The 24138-nt window shown below is 42.1% G+C and overlaps 1 protein-coding gene across 2 annotated transcripts in view; it reads right to left on the bottom strand.

Annotated features, from left to right (window-relative positions):
• glra1 (glycine receptor, alpha 1) overlaps nucleotides 1-24138 on the bottom strand; it is a 128090-nt gene that overhangs the window by 51640 nt on the left and 52312 nt on the right. For both annotated transcript variants that reach the window (XM_085418118.1, XM_085418107.1), the window contains exons 3-4: nucleotides 15157-15224; nucleotides 3958-4181 (exon numbers count right to left, since the gene is read on the bottom strand). In XM_085418118.1, the coding sequence (XP_085274244.1) occupies nucleotides 3958-4181; nucleotides 15157-15224 (292 nt within the window). The remainder of the gene's footprint in view (nucleotides 1-3957; nucleotides 4182-15156; nucleotides 15225-24138) is intronic.

The following is a 24138-nucleotide window of genomic DNA, read 5'->3' as shown; positions in this document are numbered from 1 at the left end:
AAAAACTAGTTCATGCATTTATTACTTCCAGGCTGGACTACTGTAATTCATTGTTATCAGGATGTCCAAAAAACTCACTGAAAAGCCTTCAGCTAATCCAAAATGCTGCAGCAAGAGTCCTGACAGGGACTAGAAAGAGAGAGCATATTTCTCCTGTTTTGGCTTCCCTTTATTGGCTTCCTGTTAAATCCAGAATTGAATTCAAAATCCTGCTCCTCACATACAAGGTCTTAAATAATCAGGCCCCATCTTATCTTAATGACCTGGTAGTACCATATCACCCTATTAGAGCACTTCACTCTCGCACTGCAGGCTTACTTGTTTAGAGTATTTAAAAGTAGAATGGGAGGCAGAGCATCTCTGGAAATAGTCTGTTTTTCCCAGAAATGAATGTAAAAAGCAATTTTATAAGTAAAAAGAACCATTAGTGAAATTAAACATGCAATTCCATCCATCAGCTAAAATAAAACTTGTTTGAGGATTTTTTTAATGAGAGAAGCTGTTGAAAAATCTACTCCTTGGAATTATAGACTGAACTCAATACAGTCTATCACTATTACAATCCACTGTTTCAGTCTTTCAAGTAATTGATAAATTGGCAGACTGTCAAAAATGACAAATAACAGTTTTGCTAATTTCACTTAATCTTAACCTCAAAACTCGGAGCACGTACATCCAGGTGACATGCTTCCTGCCAGATAACGATAAATATCAAAGTGTTCTCTGCATCAAATGTTACACTGCAGTTTAAATTTCAGGGAGAAAACCTGGAAAAAGCACCAAGTTCAGTTTGGTGTGTGCAGAGTGTGAGCTGAACAAGCTGTTGTGAAGTGCAGGAGGTGATTTCACTGCACACGCTCAGTCCTTCTGCAACGACACACGTCCAGTCCGCCCAATGCTCCAGATAAACTTTGCCTCGTCTGCACATTGTTACAAGTGCCTCACTGGATGCTGAGTTCGTGCTACATACGTGATGCAGCTTTCACCGATGTCCCACTTTCTCAGGGACGGACTCAGCTCGGTGGTTTCTGCTGCTCTGTGACACCTAAATGCTGACAGAGGAAGTGCTTTACATTGTTCTCCGAGACTGTAAAACGAAGCTGGACTTCAAATTAATTACAAGATGGATGACATGGAAAAATCTTTTTTCTGCACTGCTGATGGTAAATGTGAAGATTGTGTATCTGTATTTTGGGGGGTGCACCTCCATGTTGCTGGGAAAATGGGAAACAGCTGCAGCAATTTATTGAAACATACATGGAAATACAGCACATGAGGCAGAAACAGAGTTTGTGCAACTCTAACAAGCTTGACAGTGAGTGATTGGTATAACCATTTTTATAAAAAGTTCTGCAGGCTTCTTGAAGGACATTCAAAGCTTAATGGATGTTTCTGCCTTTTGTTCTGCTCTCTGTCAGGATGATCCCACACTGCTTTGATAAAGTTGAGGTCCGGGCTCTGGGGAGACCCATCCATACTGTTCCACAGTGTGCTTCTATCCAGGTGTTTGGGATCATTGTCCTGCTGAAAAATGCTTCTCTTCATTAAGAATGTCTTCCTGACAGCCGCCCTTCCACTGATCCATTTCTGGTGAGGCTTCAGTGAACAGTTGATGGATCAGCTCTCATGTTCAGGATCTACACCCTCTCAAACATGGCTAAAAAACATACGCGTGAAAGGAGCAAGATGTATGGATGGAGGATGTTTGGTATGACCGGGGGTGAGATGCCTTAAAAGAGCATGGATGGGAAAAATTCTAGGCGATAACTCAAGAGTTGATAACTGGGGACATCCTGATCAGGAAAGTGGTGACACATCTTCAGTGGGAGGAGATTCACTGACTTGACCTCTAACGTCTGTTACCTTCTTAGTAAAGAAGCAAGCAAAGTCATGAGGTAGAGAGATGTCACCAGTGAAGGAGGACAGGGTGGAAAATCATTTCCTAGTGCATGGAGCAGGTGGATTTTGTAATGGAAAAATTCCATTTTTGCTGAAGTTAAGCTGGAGGCAAATGCCTAATAGGAGATTCAATGAGGTCCATAAAATTTCCAGGTTTAAGTTATTTTCTCTCAGAGTCTCTGAGATCTGTCTGCAGCTTGCCTAGATAGCAACGGCTGGGATGGAACAGCCTGAGCAGATATAATGGAAAGAGGAGTGAGATTGCCAGGCCCCAGTTAGAGTGGAATAGAGGGTATCTGAAGCATCATTTATTCTTGGAGGGAAGAATGAGCCTCGGCGCCGGTGGTGTGGAAATGAGCAGGCACGAGGTTACAGAGATTGTGTCAAAAAGAAACCATCAAATTTCTTCTTCAGTGAGGGAAGAAATGATCAAACCCACACCTGACAGTTCTGACACTCTTAACTTCACTGTCTGTGAAAGTGAGTGCTCTCTGCAGCTGCTGGGTCTCAGGTTTGCCATTTGTGCTCTCCCCCACCCAGATCCTGGTGCTGGCGGTCTCCTCCAGTTGAAACAGAGTTTGTCTCTACTGTGGCCGAGTGCTGCGAATGGGGTCTGATCTTTGGGGGTCTCCCTCTTGTTTTGTAGGGTGTTGCTGACTGCAGTTGCAAACTGGTGCCGGTGCATAAATTCTCCCTTTGATAAAGTACGAATGGGACTCTATATTACTTCAGTGCTAGCATGTGCTTGTGTCTGAAGTGCAGCGGGAGATTGCACTACATGCGAATCTGGCCATCCAGTCTCAGAAACTTTGCTTTCATGCCGGAGGAGAAGCAAGCATCAGTCATGACTTCCCCTTGTGCTGCTCTGCCGATGAGTGATGACGATAGAAAAAAGAAAACAGCATTTACAGCACCCACTTTTCCCCCTTCCCCCGGGATGGTTTAATATCCCGAGTCGTGTTGTCGCCTCTGAGATCAAGCTGATCAACCGAGGGTTCATTCTGATGTTGTCAAGTTTAAAAAAATGAAAGCAGCAGAGGAGGCAGAGTGCAGAAGGGCCAATCTCACTCCTCCTCCTGCTGCTGGACATGAAGGTGAAAACTGAGGTTGATAATGGATCAGGCACACTGCTGGAATACTAACAGGCAGAGTAGATTACCATGGCTCCTGCGTTTTTTCATTTGCCCCCGAGCAAACGCAATAAAAGCAAGGAGGAGGCTCCGGCAGGCTAAAAGGTTTGTCAGCTGAAGGAGGCTATAACTCTGAAAGCCTTGAAAAGAATGTCTTGGAGATAAAAAGAGAAAAAAAGTGAGCAAGTAGAGGAAATAAAAACCTCCAACTCTGACGCAATAATAGAATTCTGAAGCAGAGGAGGGAGGTATGTGAAATGCAATAAACAGGAAGTCAGAGCAGGACAGTCACTTTTTATTTCCTATCACAGTTTTATAACTGATTGTTTCAGTACGACATCCCATCCTATAAACACTCTTCTTCATCCCGGTGTGAAACTTTTCTTTATCGCTCTTCTCTAAATTATAAAGTTCCTGATGTGCTCTTCTACCCGTCTTGTCCAGCAGTAGTAGCAAGCAGAAAGATAGTCTGAATGCTTTGTTGTGCCAAACAAATTTGTTCACGTACAGGTGTGATCTATCTGTAGGAGCACTGAGCTCACTATCAGTCCATCCGAGTCCAGGCCACAGTCTAAGCCGAGAGGCTTAGACTTCCTCCTGCTCCACTAGCTGATACTTGGGTGTTCCTAAAGAGCCAAGACATAGTCTGCCCCAAGATCTCCTACTAGTAGGACGGGCCTGAAACAGCCCAGGAAGCATCCTGGAGGCATCCCAGACAGATGTCCAAACCACATTAATGTGCTCCTTTTCTACTCTGAGCCCCTCACAACTGGCTGAGCTCTTTACCCCAACATTTCCTTCACCTGTGAGGTCACTGCTCTCAGTTTCTGTCAGCAGGTGACAGTCAGAAATCTTAACAAAGATGGTGCTGTGAGCCGTTTAATAACCACTCTCTCACAGTTGGAATATAAAACAATCCTCCACTCACCGTATGCTGTAGAGCACGTTGCCATTTTTAGAGATGCGTAGCAGCTTGTTGTCGGTGGTGACCTCATGAAAGTTGGCCCCCTTCTCGTTGGCAAAGAACAAGTCAGGTTTCCAGATGGAGTCCAACATGGAGGGGTCGAGGTCCAGCGAGTCGTCTGGATATTCGCTGTAGGCCAGCCGAGGGTCGTTCCACTGCTGTCTCAAGAAAATGTTCACTCTGTAGTCCTGCAAGGAGACACAGAGGATATGGAAGTGTTAGAGGTATGGGCAAGAAGGCAGAAGGAACATCTACTGAACATCTTCAAACATCTGGCATGGTCTGAAGCTCATTTATTATTGCATGGCACTATAGTTAGTCCTGGTGGAATACACAACGGTCGACATTACTATCACATTCACAGCCTGGCAGTCCTATCTTTTCTCTCATGTTATCCTCATGTTCACTGCTGCATTCTTTGGAGGTCCAAATTCTCCCTGAAGTAGACTAGGCAGGTGGGAAGGAAACTGCTTTGGCAGAGAAAAGGCTTCAGTGGGTGGTAATTTTGGGGAATGATTGGGCAAAACGTTTCAAAAACAATTCTGTGTCTTATAGATGAAGTGGTTTGAGAGGAAACTAGACTGCACCTGGTTTGCATACAAAATCTAGGCAATGAGCGACACTTTGGCCAAGTGTTTTTACACAGCTGAAGTTTCCATTGGACATTTTACAAATGCAGATCTGTGTGCATGTGGCTGCTGGTAGTAGAAAGTGTAATAAATACCAGAAAATACTGCAAGAAAAGGTGTTTTTCCAGCTTTGTAGAGCAACCCAGAAAAGCAAGAAAACTCATTAAAAGGAGAGTCTGATAATGAATATTAAAAAAGCGTCTTCATATGGATGAAGCATATTCATAAAACCGTAGTTACGCAGTTGGTAACAGCTGGAGTTCACACTCGCTGTTCTTGTTCTGTGTGGATAATCTGCTAACTTAATTTTCCTTGAACATGTGAGTGTGTTGTAGTGGTTTGTTACGATGTGTTGGTGTCGTATGTTGACACACGTGCTGAGGGCAGACAGTGGAGAGCAGTAGGAAAGACGCTGTAATGTTATTCTGTTTTTTGGGTTTTTTTGCCTACTTCAGCCTTAAATTAACACGTAACAGCAAAAGCTGTAAAGCACAACTGACACACCTTGAACAGAAGGATGTAAAATATATCCACGGATCCATGGGAAGAAAATGTGGAAAAGGGAGAAAAAAGGCTCGTCAAGGGTCACCGCACCGCTGACTAACGAAGCTGTAACTCCATATGGAGGACTGGATCGACAGATACAGGCAGACGCAGCAACGGAGTGAAGGACAGAGCTGAGCAGGTGGTTATGGGTCTTTATCCATATGTCATTTCCTCCTTTATGTGAATGTAGGAGATTTTACTGATGGTGGTGACTTGTAGCCTTGAGCTACAGCACAGATCTGTTTCCTGTCTGTGAACCTGTGTGATCTCTCAGATCCTGCTCAGCCTCAGGGTATTCAAACTACTCGGCTTTGTGCTTTTGTTTTCACAATCTCTATTTGTATTTCTGCACTTGTTCTTGGGGTTGTGTGTTGCCAGAAATCATAGCTAGATGGATGTGGAGCGAGACGATGAAGAACACAGATGGAAATGTTGTGCTTAATGGCCAATAGAAACAAGAGAATATTTTTTTTATTACATTTGATTAAAAGACAAAAAAGTGTTATTCATGACACATGAGTACACATCCTGGCCACAAAGGACAATCAAGAGGAAGTTAAGTTTTGTTAGTGTATATAGCCTCCTACAATTCTCATCTTAAATGTTCTTCCTCACCAAATATGGGCAATATTTTAAACAAGGAGCTCTGCATTCAGGCGGCTCTGAATGTACACTTTCAGTTTTTCTTCTGATTGGCTCTGTCAGCACACAGTGCTCATAAGTGCTGCTGATTATGGCTCATCTGGATCACATATTGGAATGTTCATTTTTGGTTTCAATAGGTTTTATCCAGCTGCAGTCTGAATCGATGGATGTCAGATCAAAAACAGAGCACAGAAATTAACCTCCACCGTCTCTCGCACAGTCAGACCTGACTGAACATGACAGTCCGTCTGCCCTAGACTCAAAAGGCTTTTTACTTCATTTCACCTCAAAATTAAAACGCGGTGTGGGAAACGTGGTTGCAGTATGACAACACGGACAACTGATTTAGGTTTAGGTATAAAAATAATTTGACTGAGATCACATAAAGACCATGGTTTGGTTGAAGGTTAGGGATGGGTGGAGAGTCTCCAGTAGATGCTGTCTGAATCTCTGTAATTAGTGGCTGTACTAAAGTAAATCATTGAGCATTTAAAGGATCATCTGATTTTTTCTGTCCCTCAGATCGTTCCCTTCTTCTATGCGTTAGAGTAGAACTAGCCTTTACACTGGTTTCCCTGTATTTTATCACCTGTATCGACACATTTCTGCCTCTGTCCCGTGTCTCCCCCCTTCTCACACTGCTCTGTAAATTCTCTGCATGTGCAGTGCAATCGATCCAGGTAGAAGATATGAACCGCTGCTCCCGCAGAGCTTTGTTGTATAACCCCTCCACCACCCATTCTCCATTTCCTGCTTCACAATCAGAGATGGAGTCTCTGTATTGAGTGTGGGATGGCATTTAGCTTGCCCCTCCATCTCCCTAATTGTCAATTATTCTCAGAACATGGAGCCTGGCCACTCCGGCCAGGCTGGAGCCATCATTAAGCGGCGTGGCGTAGCAGAAAAGCATTGCAGGGACGAGGTACGGCGTGCCAGCAGCCCCGGCAGGTGGCATTTAAAGGAGCAATGAGCCACAGTGCCGTACATGTGTGTATGTGTGTGAAATGCAGTCACATGGCAATCAGCCCCAGTGAGCCCCAGTCGCCGTTTATCACTGTTTATTACACTGAATATCTCACATGAAACAAATGAGCCTGACCTTTCAAACGAGTCGCCTTTTCTTCTGCTTGAGAATATGATGAATATCCTGAAATGAAGCCGAGATGAGGAGCGTCTGTTGATGCAGAGAGCCAACGAGGAAATACAGAGGAGCAGAGCGAGTGTATGCCAGGACCATCAGTCATTGACGGGCCTATGGTTTGATATCAGCTTGGAAAGGGCAAAAGCTGGGCAGACAGGAACCTGATGAAGTTTCTCAAAACAAAGATAACTAGAAGGGCACTCAGAGATCACAGGACTCCACTAGAACCAGTGCCCCATTGTGCAGTTCTACACCACAATCAAATGGGTAAAAACACCCAAACCTGGCAGACATAATCAACATTCAGTCATCATGCACATGTCAGGTCAGTCGGCTTCTCTGCAGTCAAAAGAAGATTACTGTATCCATCTGCAGTAATGTATATCCAGTGGTATGGCGTTCTATGAGCAGAGTAGAAGTCAACACATTAATGAAATGTTGGAGTAAAGGGGGGTTGCAAAGCTGCTTGACGATTTGCAGCAACTGTAGCTGCAGTAGGTCGGAAAATGCTACATGGTCAAATTCAATGGAAACAAATGCCCTCTCAATGTTTTGGTTTACCACTGTGAATTAGTCTTACACTGTTTATTTATATTCATTTGCCTTTGTTGCTAACTTTATTATGTATGTGTTGAGTGAATTGCAGCTCAGGGTCATCTCAGTGAATCCACAGTCTTTGTAGCATTGGCCACACTCCTCTCACTGCTATGTCCCGCCACTGGTGGTCCTGATTTCTCCTCAGTTCTGTGTCCCGCTAACACGCCACACTCAAACGGTGTTAATATTGTATGCTACATGAGGTTATTGAACTGTGCTAACACTCACCTTTTTTTAAAAAAAAATAAACTCGAAATAAAAAAGTCTCACACTCAGGGTCATTGTATTGATCGTCTGTGTTCAACTGTTTATGAGCTTTGTGAATCTTTGTGAATTATTTTGTGAATAATTGAATTGAATTGAATTGAATCTGTACCCAGTCTGTACCCAGGGGGTGATATACCCTCTATTTACAGACTTCTGAAGATCCACAAAGAAGGAGTCCCATTAGCAGCATAAACTCAGCCACCTACAACATTTCCAAGTCCCTCGCCACCATCCTCGCGCCCCCTGCGGGGAACACACCCCATCACATTAAAAACTCCTCTGACTTCACCAACAATTTCCAGAAACTTACTCTGGATCCAGGTGAAACCATAGTGTCCATTGATGTGGTTTCTCTCTTCACTGGCATACAACTTAGGCAGTGTAGACTGCAGAACCAGCTTCACTCCGATCAGACCTGCACACTGTTAAACCTCGGCCTCACCACCACATATTTTAAACACAACGAGGGTTTCTACAGACAAAAACGTGGATGTGCTATGGGCTCCCGGTGTCACCTATTATAGCCAACCTTTACATGGAGGAAGTGGAAAGAAAGGCTCTGGGCTCGTTTAAAGAGACACCACCTAACCACTGGTACAGATACGTGGATGACACCTGGGTCAAAATCCAAACCCAAGAAGTAGAAGCCTTCACTGCTCACATCAACTCAGTGGATTGAAACATCCAAGTTAATCAGGGAAGACACAAAGAATAACAGTTTGCTGTTTCTGGACTGTGCTGTGTGCATGGAGGAGGATGGAAACCTCAACACTAAAGTTTACCTGAAGCCCACACACACAGACCAATTTCTTCTCTTTGACTCCCACCACCCTGTGGAACACATACTTGGAGTAATCAGGACTCTACAACACCAGGCAGAAAATGTTCCCTCTAAGCCTGAAGGGGAAAAGAGGGAACACACACTAGTAAAGGAAGCTCTTAAAACATATGGTTATCATCAAATCAGCAAAGGCACACAGGAAAAAGGTCAGAAACCAACTATGGAGAAACAGAATCACAAACAGAACAACACTGTCATCCCTGTCATCAGAGAAACTGAGGGTGGGGCTCACAACACCAACTGTCTGAGAACCTCCCCAGGCACCCACTCACATCTTGATCTCAGTAAGTCACATGATGGGATGAGGTAAGGTCTCACAATGGTTTTACCTGAAACCTCTGCTGATAATGACCCACACCTTTTTCACACCTTGGCTCATGTGATGGTGCAGATGATCAATAGTGGGCCAACGACCCTCTTAAGGGACACTCCCACTAGGGTTAAATACCTGAGCTTAAAACGCTTCTCGGATGAAACGTCTTCAAGAAACTTAAAGAAGTCCAGACACTTTTATTTCCAAGCTCCTTAGATGGGGGTGGTTATGGTTATGTCACTGTCCAGTCATGTTTGTGCTCCTGATGTTTGTATTTGCTCTAATTTTGTTTGTTTGTTTGCTGTTGAATGTTTATAAACATCTCTAACCTGTAGCCAGTTTGTGTGAGTAAATCTAAAACATGTACTCACTGGATCTACGTGATCACATTGAATAACGCACATGTCCATTTCCTTTTAACAAATATGAGACATAAACAAACTCGTACCAGTCTGTTCGTCCAACTGCTCTCAGAAGCACTGGTAACAACATGCTTCCAATGGTAGGGTACGTTTATGATCATTTATCAGACTGAATACTATTACTAATATTACTCTAACCTTAACTCTTTGAGCCTACTCCTCACAGTCTACAAAGGATTAATCCATGCTTATATGCATTTGCAAAGAAAAACATTAAAAGTGCCCAAAAATGAAAATGCATGTCTTAGTTTGCAGTATATAGTAAAGGTTAAACCTGATTTATTGTGTGTAAATGAGCTTCAGAGTCCTAACAGAATCCAATCTGTGATTTTAATTCTGAAAGTGAGCAGAGCGAGCAGCTTTTCCTTTCAATTCATGAACTGAAAATATATATTTTTTCAAAATGGATAAATGAGGTTTACTTGCATTTTTGATTATGAGCTTTCTCAGCCTGAGAGACAGACACCCTGCAGTTAATGTTCTATCTGCAAAGATATTTTATTTTGAAATGCCCTGAAAGCATTTAATTGTTTCACTGGAAAAAGTGGTCACACTGCACATTCATTTGGTCTATAAAACCTCATCATTATGGGTCAGAGGCTCCTCGTGGCTGCAGATGGACAAACATTAAAATGCAGAAATCAGCAAGCGGATATCAAATCTGTCTCAGACCGAAATGAGGGCAAAGTAATTTGAATGCACAAACGATTCATTTCAGGGAATAGTTCAGCGTTAGGAGAGCAAATGACTCATTTATTAAAAACGTTTATACTGAGGCAGCTTCATATTAAATCCTTCTATCTGAGAACGAGACATGAGGCCGTCGGACTGTTAAGTGCTACCCTGACATTACCATCTACCGTCGATGTGCTGTTATGAAACCATCAGCAGAGGAACTGCTGTACTTACACAATACCTTGCTCATTTCAGCATGTATTAAACTCAGGCAGTAAACCACGCATGAAAGGATGCAATACTCTTCCTCCTCTTCTTCTTGCAGCAACAACAACTACAGCGGCAGCCACATTCTACTTCCATGCCTGTCATAACATCCTGCCGTCTCCTTGGACGGCGCTCAGGAGGAGGTAGGAGGTCACGGAGGCTCGCACATTATGGTGGCACATCTGCGCGTGGAGAGGGAAACATGCTGTCTTCAGCATGCGGCCTGGGAAAAAGCCAACGCTGCGCCTGCAGCACTGTGAGATGTCGGAACAGTTTATGAGAAATCCAGGAAGCAAGCCTCTGCCCGGATCTCGAAAGAGGCGAGGAGGGTGCCGACGCGTTAGACCTGGACCGTTCGAGCTTGGCGTGTCCAATTTAAACTTCTAATTAAATCACCCACCTGAAACCTGTTTGATGATGAGAAACTTTTGCCTTGAGATGGTTACAGTTTCCCATGAATGTGAAGTCACAAATCAAAAACTGGAAAATGATGATTTTGTAGACATGTGAGAAAGAAAAGTGGGAGGGCACAGAGCTGCAGCACATCAGTGGAAGACAGCGGTTATATATCTGAAATGAATCTGGTTTTCTGTCCCGGGGTAACATTTAGATCAGCGCTGTATGAAATATGAGCACAAAATGAATCTTTTGATGCATTTTCACTGACAAAACTTCACAAAGTTCATTCCTTTATTCTGACTCCACAGACAAAAACACGGCAGATTACTTTACTGTAAGATTTCTTCCTTCGATGACTCACAAACACACGTAGTGCACATTTATGCACACGAGTCCAAATTAATGAGATAAAACTCATTAGTGCACATGAGGATAACATTTTAGATAACCTGACATATATACGAAAGAAAAGCTTGAAGCTCACTCTCATACTATGATCACATGGTTTATATTTTCTGTCATATGCTTTGGTATTAGAAACGTGTACTCTGGGTATTAACAGGCTGAGTTCACTGTGCAAGAATATCGCAATTAAAATATAAACCCAGCTGTTTGTCATGCTGCATGGCTAAAAAGTTGTTTTATCACCTTCGGAATTATATCAAAATGTATGACCTGTGTTAAGAAGAAAAGAAACAGCAGCTCAACACTTTTTAATATAATACATGTCTTAGTTATGATTTAATATTCCAATAATCAGTAATCAGATGTTTAAGGTTTCAGTGTGTGTGTTTTACACGCTGTAAGTGCACGTGTGCTACAAAGGAAGTGTGAAAGAATGAAGAGAGATTTTGTGTGTGTGTGCGTGTGTGTGTGTGTGCACGTGTGTATGTGTGTGTGTGTGAGAGAGAGAGTGAGTGGGAAGAGCGCTGAAACAGGAATAAAGCCGTGTACTGGTGGGACTTTAGCGAGCACTGCGCCATTCTACTCACTCCATCTATCAGCGACCCGCCCCAGCAACTCGGTGGATACATGCACGTGTGCACTTATGTCTTTGTGAGGACCCGTCGAGGACATTTTAGAGGTTTAGACATTTTTTGGTTTTGGTTTTGTGATGTTTCTGGGTAAGGAACACAAAATATACTTCTCACAAACATAGCTAGACGTGTGTGTGTGTGTGTATGTGCGTGCGTGTGTGTGTGTGTGTGCTGAGCATGGAGTGTGGTTACACACTGCAGTGAACAGCGTCCTTGCTGCTGCTCGCTCTGTGTTTCGCCTCCTGAGGTTTAAAATGGATTTTCTGCTTTGATAAAAGCTGATAAATCCAATTATATCAGTACTTTGCTTTTTCCTATAATCCACCATTTGAGAGATTAGAGCACCAGCTCTGACTGTGGTCTGCAGTGCGTGGACTGACTCTATGGTCTGTTATATTTGGTTTCTATATCATTATCAAAACACTCATTCAGGTCTCTGTTTCTCATTGGATCTTCAACATGTTTTCATTTTCTCACAGAACTTTATCCGAGCACTGGAAACCACCGTAAATTGGTCTCGTTGGTCTATAGATGGTGTGTCCAGAGCGTGAAGCATTTCCATGTGTGGTCTACTTCTATGACATAACTCTGACTTTATATGTAAATATTAATTGTGCTTTTTAGCCCCTGTTATGACAGGGCAAGTGAGAGTGGATAAGAAAGGTGGGAGAGAGAGGAGGAGGGTGGATTCAAGCTCAGGCCTGTGCAGTAGGTCACCTGTTTAACCCAGTGAGCTTTACTGAAGCAGGTGAGGTGCGGGACATCAGCTGAACAGGTATTAAAAGTTTCTCTGTGTTCTTCTGCTCATCATTTTAATGAATAATACTGCCACAAAGTGTTCTTTTCTTCAGTTTTTCCATTGATTTTGCTTAAGATAAGATAAGATAAGATAGAACTTTATTAATCCCTCGGGTGGGTTCCTCTGGGAAATTCGACTTCCAAAAAAAGCACAGCAACGACCGAAGTTACAGTTACAGAATTGTTATATATATATATATATACACACACACACACACACACACACACACACACACACACACACACACACACACACACACACACACACACACACACACACACACACACACACATATAAATACAGAGACAAATATAAATAAAGTATACAAAGGGGATAAATAGAATAGCTTCTGTGAGAGAGAAAATCTGGATTTTTTTCCTGCATGTTGAGGATCTGTAGAAGCCACCAGTGTGTGTGCGTGTGTGTGTGTGTGTGTGTGTGTGTGTGTACTGTGGGATGTCTATCTTTGCTGCTCGGCTCTGCCTCAGTCCTTCTTTCCTCCTTCCTCCTTCCTTTCTACCATTTCTCTGCTCTTCTCTCCTTCCTCCATCCTTTCTTCTTCCAAACGCATTATTCTTTTATCATTTCTATTCTCCCACGTGTTTCCCTCTTTTTTCCTGGTCTTATGTTTATTTTTAAAGTAATAATGTAATATGAGGCACTGGCCACCTTCACATTACACCTACAGGAGCCCCTCAGCCACGAAGCTCCTGCCCCCCCCCCCCCCCCCCCCTTTTGTCTGTGCTGATGGTAATGCCACAGGAGGTTTGGAGCTCTGCAGCGTCTTTGCACTACTAGCCTCAGCTGCAAGCCCGCTCTGAGCTGCTGTGGTTACTAAATGCTTCCACATACAGCTGATAGTGGAATATCTAACAGGACACACATTTCTTGTCTTGTCTTGTGCTCAGTGAACTCCTCTCACTGTGTCACAGATGTTGGTAGAGGCAGACTGCATGGCCAGGCACTTGATTTGAATTCATAGATGAAGTGGTGTAGCCCAGTACTTTTGTCCATATGGTGTATACTCATTGGTAACGATCCGTGTGTGGTTTGCTGTGAAGTAGCAACCGCAAGACCAGATCTGAGGCCTCCAAATCTGAGATCAAGGAAAATCCTGGGTTACTTCCTGTGGTTTGGGAGTGAGGTGATGTCATGAATGGTCAACGGATGCATCTCACTGGGATTCCTTGGTGCTGTCTCTTTGAGTTTTGCTGACACTGCGGCCTCACTTTGAATTAAAGCTAAATGCCAGAAACAATACAGTTTTTGTCTTTCACAACTTTCTGGACTCTCTCTATTACCCGAGCTCTTTCACTCGGATGAGATAAATGTCATATATTTTTTCAAAATGGGCTACGCAATTTCCCCTAGCAGCAGGACACTGTGTTTCTGTTTGGAACAGTAGTTAAACAGTGGGAAACGGCACGCTGTTGAACACTACTGTCAGTATTTCCTGCAGCAGCAGGAACGTGTACACCGTGTCAGACTGAGTCAACTTAATGGGCTCGCTGGCACACAGGTAAACTGAAAGACTTTGGATCTGACTCGCAGGAAAAATGCACTCTTGTTTTGGTGTTTTTACAATGTTTTCTTTGCTAACAGGATGGCAGAACATAAAACCTTCCTTTGACCTTCAACTTTTAGGGCCTTGAAAACCAGTTTTTCAAACAGTACTACCTGCCAGAGACAGGGAGCTGTGGGCTGTTTCACAGGAGTGTTTGTGTGTTTGTTAAATTCTAAAGCTGCTCGGGCAAAAGCAAACAGGGAGGAAAATAAGGACTTTTCTGGGGTGCTTGGTCACGCTGATCAAAACAGCCTTTTACTACTAGATGCAAAATTCCTCAAAGTAAAAAAACACAACACCACATTACACGTGTGCACGCTGAACGATGTTTAATCTGCGAATGTGCCCGAGGCCCTGCAGAAGGTTCACACAGCTGACAAGTTCAGAGCTCTCATTGGATGAAGAAGTGATTCATGTATGTTTTGAAGGTTAGCGGCACGAGCGTGCCTCGTTTTTACAAACACTTACAGAGGCAGCGGATGCTGAAATAGCCTCTGTTGTCACACACATACGAAGACACACAGAGGTTGGTTGGTGTCATATCGGCTCTGAGCCTTGTTGCTCTGTGAAGGTTGCTGGTTCAGTTATATTAGCACTAATGGGTTTTCTGTGTAATGATTGAGCGTAAATTTCCACTCCACTGCGTACAAACAGGCACGGGGCCGCTACGTTGTTATGCAAATGGTCGCGGCAGTGATGCGCTCTAACAAATGAAGTGTAGCAAATGGGAGACGGGGTCAATGAGGCAGAGAAATTTCGAAATGCTCACAGGGCAGAACGCTTTTAATTTTTAAAGGGAAATAAAAGTGAAACTTTTGGATGTGCTGAATATCGGTGAAGCTTTCGTTTAAATTAATTGAATTTTTCAGGGCGGAGTTACCCGAGCGGAAACACAGCCGCGACGAGACGTGACAGTTTCTATTAGTTGTCCGACCGTCCGAATCCACACAGACAAAAGTGACAAATAAATGATGTGAAAGTCTTTACACCGAGGTGTGATATGGAGAATAAATCAGCTCACCATTGTTGTTTCGGCGATGGACCCGAAGCTGTTGATGAAAATGTTGCAGGTTACGTTGACAGGCGGACCTGGAGAGAGGGAGCAGAGAGACACGAGAAGTTAGAGTTCATAATATTTATGCAGACAGAAGACGTGGAGACGTGTTTGTCATCACAGAACGTGGAAAACCTGCTCGTGAGAGTTGACTGCAGAGCTCAACATGGATTCAACACTGCATCAACACTGCAAGCAGCTTGAATTTGAGTCGGTATAGAAGCTGTAAAGAGTGAATGTGTGCATTGTGGGTAATAATTTCTGATGAGCCTTTAGATGTTGTTCCACTTCTAAAAGAGCTTTCATTGATTTTCACTGAGGACATGTTGAATTTCTGAGGAAATTAATTAAACTTAGGCATGAAAACATGATAAAAACCGAGCGAGGCTGACAGTGATCACTGACTTTTTTTATGGGGTTTGTTGAAATTAAACAGCACAAGATACAAATCATTAAAACATGTTAAAAACACCACAACCTTAAAAACCCAGAGTAGTTTGGACCCGGAAGCAGTGTTCATATGTCATCACTTAATAACCGCATTGCTATCAGAGTCAGGGGTCAGCATGGACACCCTGATTGATCTGCAGCTCCATGCACAACAAACTGTGATGCTCTGTGTATCCTGACTCCTTTCTATCAGAACCAGCATGAACATTTCCTGCAGAGTGAACTACAGCAACCACTCTGTTGGATCGGACCACACGGACCAGCCTTCGTTTCCCAAGTGCATCATCAGTGAGCCCTGAGCCAAATACTCACGCTCACACATATTTCCAGCTTCCAACATCAACTCTGATGACCACTTGATATCTCCCGCCCACTAACAGGTGCCATGATGGAGAGGTAATCAGTGTTACTCAGGCCTGGTTGGTGTCTGCAGCCTCCTGCTTTACATTCTCCTCGCTGTTGATAATTACTGCACTTTGTCGGGGTTAGTTTACAGCGTAAGATTCTTCTTGTGTTCTGAATCGATGTAAGCTGAGTGGATGTGTTTGCGTGTATCAGTCTGCGTGTTGCCGGATATTAAAGCAGCAGAGAAGATTAAAGCTGAAGCGAGTTGATGGCAGACTGCAGGAAGTAAACAAAGTGAAAGAAACCTTCTGCTGGGGGAAAGTTGGCTTCAAACACTGGCTGAATAAACAACTTGCTTTTCCAGACTTAAATGTTCTGACAGCGTCCTACTGCCTGACAACAGCAGGAAGTTTGTCCGAGAGCCGCTGAGACGAGGAAATGCGCAAACGTCTCATTACAACTCGAGAAAACTACAAACGAGAAAACCAATTACACATCCCCCCGAGCCTTGAAAAGCCCACTCGAGTGGTGTCAATAAACCCACAGTGTCCTTTCAAAGGGAATCATAACAACCAAGACAGTCTGCCCTCTCTCCTCTCAGAGACGAGACGCTGCGTTCAAGGTTGATGAGTTAGTCGAGGTGAGAGTCAGCAGCCCCGTGCACGGCTCCACGATTCTTTGTCTCACTGGATTCTACAAACACAAATGCAGTAAGAAGCACGGACACCGACCCAGCAGTTCAGCTCTCCTCTGTTCCAATCACACTGAACCAACCCCAGCTTCCTCTAAAGCACAGGTGTCGAACTCCAGACCTCGAGGGCAGGTGTCCTGCAGGTTTCAGATGTGTCCTTGATCCAACACAGCTGATTTAAATGGCTAAATGGCTTCAGAGTTCGTGTTTTTTCTCTTTTCTCTTTCCTTTCACTCATTATAATCTGGCTGAACTCTCAGTCTCAGTTCACTGCCCACGGTACACCTAAGAAACACCCACCAGCTTCTCATTGTTACAGCTGTAACTACTTTGGTGCACGAAAATCAATCTTTTAACACTAGCAACAAACCTGTACACGTGGCTTTTTTGTACTCGTGCTCTATTTTAGTCCAGTTTGGTTTAACAGCTGTAGTGTTACAGCGATGTTCAAGTTTTTGTATAAGAGACTAAAACAAAATAGCAGATAATCCATCAGCAATTTGTTCCTACCAGACCCAGCCAGGCTCCACCATCAGCCAGCAGGCCACAGCCAGGCTCCACCATCAGCCAGTAGGCCACAGCCAGGCTCCACCATCAGCCAGCAGGCCACAGCCAGCAGACCCAGCCAGGCTCCACCATCAGCCAGCAGGCCACAGCCAGGCTCCACCATCAGCCAGCAGGCCTAGCCAGGCGCCATCATCAGAAATTCCGCTTCCGGGTCCTTCGTGGTGGCCGCCTCGTGCTCTCGCTTCAGTATGCCACCCAAGAAAGGCCCAACACCAGAGGAGGTTGAGGACATTAAAACCTCCCTCGGAGCGCTGTGCGGAGACGTGGCCGCAGTCAGGGCACAGCAGGAGCTGCTTCTGGGGCTTCTGGAGGAGGTAAAACAGCTACGCCTCCAAAATGCCGAGAAGGACAGACGGATCATGGATCTCGAGCGGCGGGTGGATGAGCTGGAGCAGTACACCCGTACGAACGACGTGGTCATCAGCGGTATTAAAATCAAGCCGCGCTCGTACGCGCGCGCGGTGGCCGGGAACGTCGGGGAGCCCAGCGACGAGGAGACCCGCTCGGTGGAGCAACAGGTGGCGTCCTTCCTCCAAAGCAAGGGGATAGAGATGGACCTGGAGCACATAGAAGCATGTCACTCACTGCCCAGGAGGAGTGACAGACCGCCGGCCGTCGTTATGAGATTTGTCAATCGGAAGAACAAGGTCGCACTGCTGAAACAAGGACGCAAACTGAAAGGCACGGACGTTTTCATTAATGAGCATCTGACACGAAAAAACGCAGACATCGCGAGGAAGGCAAGGCAACTGAAGAAGAACGGTAAAATACAACATACATGGGTAACAAACTGTAAGATTTTCATTAAGCTAAACGGGACACCAGAAGAGGCAAAAGTACTGATAGTGAGGAACATGGAGGATCTGGACAAGTATAACTGACACCAATGTATCAATTACACCAGGAAATGACATGGACACGTTGAAATTAGTTCTTCAACAGAAAGTAATTGATCTAGATTGTGAATATAAGGAGCATAATATAATAGATCCAGAAATAGATTCTGAAAGTAACTTTTTCTCTTCTTTTGTTAAAAATTGTAATTATTTCACTCAGGAACAATATGAAAAAGAAATTAACCTAGACGGGAAGCTCTCATTAATTCACTTTAACAGCAGAAGTATGTACTCTAATTTTGATTTCATTAAGGACTATTTGCAACAATTTTCTCGCCCCTTTAGTATTATAGCCATCACTGAAACTTGGTTCAATGTCGATAAAGGAATAGATTTTTGTTTGAATGGATATGATTTAAAATACATGAATAGATTAAATAAGGCGGGCGGCGGGGTTGCTATATATGTTCATAACTCTATAAAATATAATGTTGTAACAACTATGTCTATGGCTATTGATGGAATTTTGGAATGTTTGACTATTGAGATTATGAATGAAAAAAAGAGAAATGTTATAATAAGTTGCATATATCGGACACCCAGTTCAAGTATTGACACTTTTAATGAATGGATAGAAAAAACGTTTGCTTCGGTGAACCAAAAATTACTATTTATCTGTGGTGATTTTAACATTGATTTGCTAAATCCAACAAGGTTAAAAGCCATTGATGACTTTACTGACACAATGTACAGCTTATCACTATATCCAACAATAACAAAGCCAAGCAGAATAACATCACATAGCGCCACTATTATTGACAATATTTTTACTAATGTCATGGATTTCCAAATTAATAGTGGCCTGCTTGTCTGTGATATAACTGACCACTTACCAGTTTTTACTTTGTGTGACTGTGATTTAAAAAAAATAGATACCAAGATCATGATAGCAAAGCGAACAATAAATGAAGAAGCAATTCATGCCTTCAATTTCGATTTAGCACAACAAGATTGGAGTTCGGTGTATGAAGAGTCAGATGTGGACAAGGCTTATGATACTTTTCTAGATATTTTTACTATGTGGTACAATAAACATTGTCCTGTAAACGAACACATGACAAAGAAAAAAAAGATAAAAAGTCCTTGGCTCACAAAAGGAATTATTAATGCTTGCAAAAAGAAAAACAATCTGTATAAACAGTTTATCAAAGTAAAAACAAAAGAAGTGGAACAAAGATATAAAGCATATAGAAATAAATTGACTGATATTATAAGAACGAGCAAACAACTTTATTATAGAAGAAGATTATATGAAAATAAAAACAATATAAAAGGAACTTGGGATGTGTTAAACAACTTAATTAAACAAGGATCTTCTGGAACATCATATCCTGAATATTTTACTGATGCAAATGGTGAAAATCACAACATGAGTAATATTGTCGATGGGTTCAATAAATTCTTCATAAATGTTGTCCCAGAACTAGCAGCGGACATCCCGTGTCATAAAAATGAAAATATCAGTAATATAAAATCAAATCCCTTTTCACTGTTCCTCTCAGCTACAAATGAGCAAGAAGTAATAAATATCACATTAAAATGTAAAAGTAAGTCTTCAATGGATTATCATGACATAAATATGTCTGTAGTTAAACAGGTTATTCTGAATATTGCTAGTCCCTTAACATATATCTGTAATTTATCATTTCAGTCCGGTTGTTTTCCAAAAAAAATGAAAATTGCGAAAGTAATACCACTATATAAAAGTAATGACAAACACAGTTTTACCAATTATAGGCCTATTTCTCTACTGCCTCAATTCTCAAAAGTTCTAGAAAAACTTTTTAATTCAAGATTAGAAAAATTCCTTGAAAAACATCAAATAATAAATGTTGGTCAGTATGGTTTCAGAACGCAAAGAACCACTTCAATGGCGATAATTGAGGCAGTAGAAGAAATTACTGATACACTGGATAAAAATAAATATGCAGTTGGTATTTTTGTTGATCTCAAAAAGGCCTTCGACACAATCAATCACTCAATTTTACTGGATAAATTGGAAAGATATGGTATTCGAGGGAAAGCTGGTAACTGGTTAAAAAGTTACCTAACGGGTCGGGAACAATATGTTAGCATAGGGCATTACCATTCAGAGAAACTTGGTATTACATGTGGTGTTCCCCAAGGGTCAGTGTTGGGACCAAAACTTTTCAATGTATACATAAATGATATTTTTGATGTTTCTCAAGTACTTAAACTCATACTGTTCGCAGATGACACCAACATATTTTTCAGTAGCGATGATTATACTGATCTTGTAATGACCGTAAACAGGGAGCTACAATTAATAAAAAAATGGATGGACATAAATAAATTATCATTAAATATAAATAAAACTAAAGCAATGTTTTTTGGTAATTTAAAATATAATATAGAATTACCAATTATCATTGAAGGTGTACCAATTGATAATGTGAGTGAAAACAAATTTTTGGGAGTTATAATTGATAACAAAATTTCATGGAAACCCCACGTCAGACACATAAAAACCAAAATTTCTAGAAGCCTCGCAGTTTTGAACAAAGTGAAACAATTCCTTGATAAAGATGCACTTCGTACTCTGTACTGTACCCTGGTTCTTCCATATCTTACATATTGTGTGGAAGTGTGGGGAAATACATATAAAAATACAACTAATCCATTAGTCACAGTACAGAAACGAGCACTGCGTATTATTCACAAGGCTGGTTATCTAGATCATACTCACAAATTCTTTCTTCAGGCAAAGTTACTTAAATTCCAGGATCTGGTTAATTACAATACATCCATAATTTTTTATAAAGCTTTTACTAAACTTTTACCGGCAAATTTACAAACTAGATATGAAATTCGAGAAAAGGTTTATAATGTGAGAGGCTTTGGAGAATTCAAATTACCCAGAACTCGAACAACCCGTAAAGGCTTTTGCGTGTCTGTATGTGGTGTGAAAATCTGGAACAGTCTGAGTTTACAATTGAAACAATGCAAAAATATTCATAGATTTAAATTTCTCTACAAACAGTTGGTCTGGTCACAGTATACTCAATGATGGGTTTTAGTGTGCTCTGTAATGTCTGTTCTCTTACCATTGCTGGTATGGATTCCAAAATAAAAAAAAATAAAAAATAAAGTGTGCGTATGTATGTACATATATGTACTTGTGTGTGTAGATATATATGTATGTATATGTATGTGTGTTTGTTACTTGTAGTTATTACTGCCTGTTACCTGTGGTAATGCAATTTATAATTTATATATTCTGTATTCAGTTATGAAGGCTCTAATTGTTGGTTGCGAGCTGCCGCTTAGATGCTTGTATGTGCCCGGAGCTGTTGATGGGTCTGTATGCAATGATGGGCGTAGCTGCGGGAAGTTTATTGTTTTTTTTGTTGATGAGTGAGTATAGGGGTGGGATTTAATAAGTTTTCTTCGTCCCACTCCTTTTTCAGGCAATTTTTGTTTTTTGTTTTGTGTATTTTATGTTCAATATAGGTATTTGTTGTGCCTGAAAATGAATAAATAAATGAATGAAATGAATGAAATGAAAACCAAGTCAAGCTGCATCAATGAATGTAGAATAAAAAGTCAGTTTTCAAATTCTGAAACTAACGTTTAATATGCTAAAGGTTGACACTATAATAAAGCCTTAGTCAGTCAGTCAGATTATTGCATGAGCGATGAAAGAGCAGGTGGCGTGATAATGGCTGGTGCAAGGAATGAAACTAAATACTGAAACACAGATTCAACAAAACACCACAGAAATACCTAAATAAGACATTTATTAAAAACATGAGGATTAATGAGACGAAAGGTTTTGTGTCCAGTTTCAGCTTGAACCTGCAGGTCTGTGATTCTTCAGGCCGCCTCTAATAATTTGGCCTCATTGAAACAGTTTTGGGGAACCTTCTCTGTTAAACGGTGATTGAACTAAAGTCTTCACATACACATCTCCACTGCAGACACCTGGTTTTAAAAAAATCACTCCTTTGAGCGTTCTCCCCTCTGACCTTCCTTATAAAGATTTTTAGCACATCACGCTCGCTGGTGTACTACACCAATAAAAATCCTCCCAGTAGAACCAATCACAGAGGCCTCGTCAGCTCTGATATCATGCTTTATCACAGTATCAGCTCAGTCTGCATGTTTCCATTCATCAGGCTCAAAGAACTTCACAGCTCCAGTAGGAGCAGGATGATCCTCAAATGAAGCATTTTCCTTGTATTGGATTTAAGTCTGGAGACACAGTATGATCAGTTCTTTGTCTGTGAGATAATTACACTAATAACTGCCTACATATTTCAAACACATTTTTGTAAACAGATTACTGTAATCCGATTATTTTTAATCCATTTCCCATTAGAGATCTTAGAAAAAAATGTATTTGATTTTTAATGAGTCAAAGGTCTCTCTCACACACACACGGTCTGCCTTTAATGTCCCTGGTTAAACTCGATGTCTAATTCTAACTGCTGGCGGCTAGCTGGAAATGAAGGAAGGGGTCTGGATTATTTTGAAGGCCAATTACGCTCTCTGTCACAGTGTGAGGAGTGCCGGAGGCATACGCACAGACAGATGCGGTTAAGGCACCGGGTTGACGACGTATGGTTAAAAGGTAAAAGATCATCAGAGCCTGGCACAGGCGATGGATGGTCATGTGACATGTACAGCATCATATTTACGCAAATGACAGATTAGTGACGCGGCCGTGTGAGGAAACGAGGGCGAAGCAGAAAGAGCGACTGAGAAACGGAGATATTAAATGAACCTAGTTGGTTTCCACTGTGGCAAAAGAAAGTGGCTGCACGAGAAATGAGTTTGTTCCACTGTAGCTAAAGAGAAATCACCGTATTCTGCAGGTGGAGGAGGAGAGGAAGACATTTAACCTGCCAGCATTTGGGGTTCATTTACTTCAGATGTGATAGATAAGGGATGCTCGAAGTAGACCCGTGGGAACTGTGGAAGATTAATGCTGGTTACAGTCACGTCTAACACTCACCGACTCTGCTGTGTTTCTGTTTGTTCTGCATCTGTCATCTGTCTTCTGCACGGTACCCAGAGCTCTCCAACCATGTAAATATACAGCTTGTGTGTTTGGTATGCTTCAGATTTACACCCTCGATGTTAAATGCAAACTTTAAAATGCGAGAAGAAGAAGATCAGAGCCGTCGGCTTTCAGGCTTCTCTCATTTCCACAAGTTTAAAATATTGTTTTGCTGCAGTCTGTCTTCTGAAAGGGAGCGTTTCTATTTTTCTAATGTTAATAGTTTCATGCTTTACTTCATCAAACCAAAGATAAATTAACGTGCCTGAATGATCGAAATATGTTTTCCAGCCTGTATCTGTGTAGAGAAGAGGATTTTGGAGGAATATATGATGAAATATCACACACACACACACACACACATATGATTCAGAGAAAGCTACTGGGTAATATTTTATGTAATGTGTGTACACTTTAATATAAAACCTACTGAGTCTGTAATTAAATACACTGAATGAAAATGTCTGTAACAATGTCTGTGCATTTTGTCACGTGTAAGATTAATTCAAGCACTGATATAAATTATGCAGCGCGTTCATTTTTTCTGTATCCATATTTCAATATTGTGCATTTTGTTAAAATCTGCATATTTTAGTGTAGCAAAACTTGCTTGTAAGACAAGTGGGCTCCTGGTAAACTATCATCCCTGCCCGACTGCACCCGCGTGATACGAGGTGAGCGCAGGCTCTGAGTGCATCACAGGGTTTATCCATAAAGCGGCTGGTATTACATTATCACCGTGATTTCTCTCAGAATGGCTTTTCAGGCCTAACTCGAGTCCTCTGACACGTTTCCTCAGCATCCCGGCTTTGTTCACAATCCCTCCTTCAAAGTCCTCTCGTTCCGTGGTGGGAGGGTGGTGAGGGGAGGATATCGCAATTTGTCTTTTCTTCTTGACGTCCCTCAGAGCACGTGACACAAAAATCTGAGAAGGAGAAGCTAATACCCACTGAAAACCTCCTCCTTCTCCTTCTTTTCCA

Source organism: Rhamphochromis longiceps, linkage group LG2 (genome assembly GCF_057381845.1).
Source record: "Rhamphochromis longiceps isolate RC_006_pf linkage group LG2, R_longiceps_female_GT1.1, whole genome shotgun sequence".
Classification (NCBI taxonomy): Eukaryota; Metazoa; Chordata; class Actinopteri; order Cichliformes; family Cichlidae; genus Rhamphochromis; species Rhamphochromis longiceps.
This window is presented reverse-complemented; position numbering and strand designations above follow the sequence as displayed.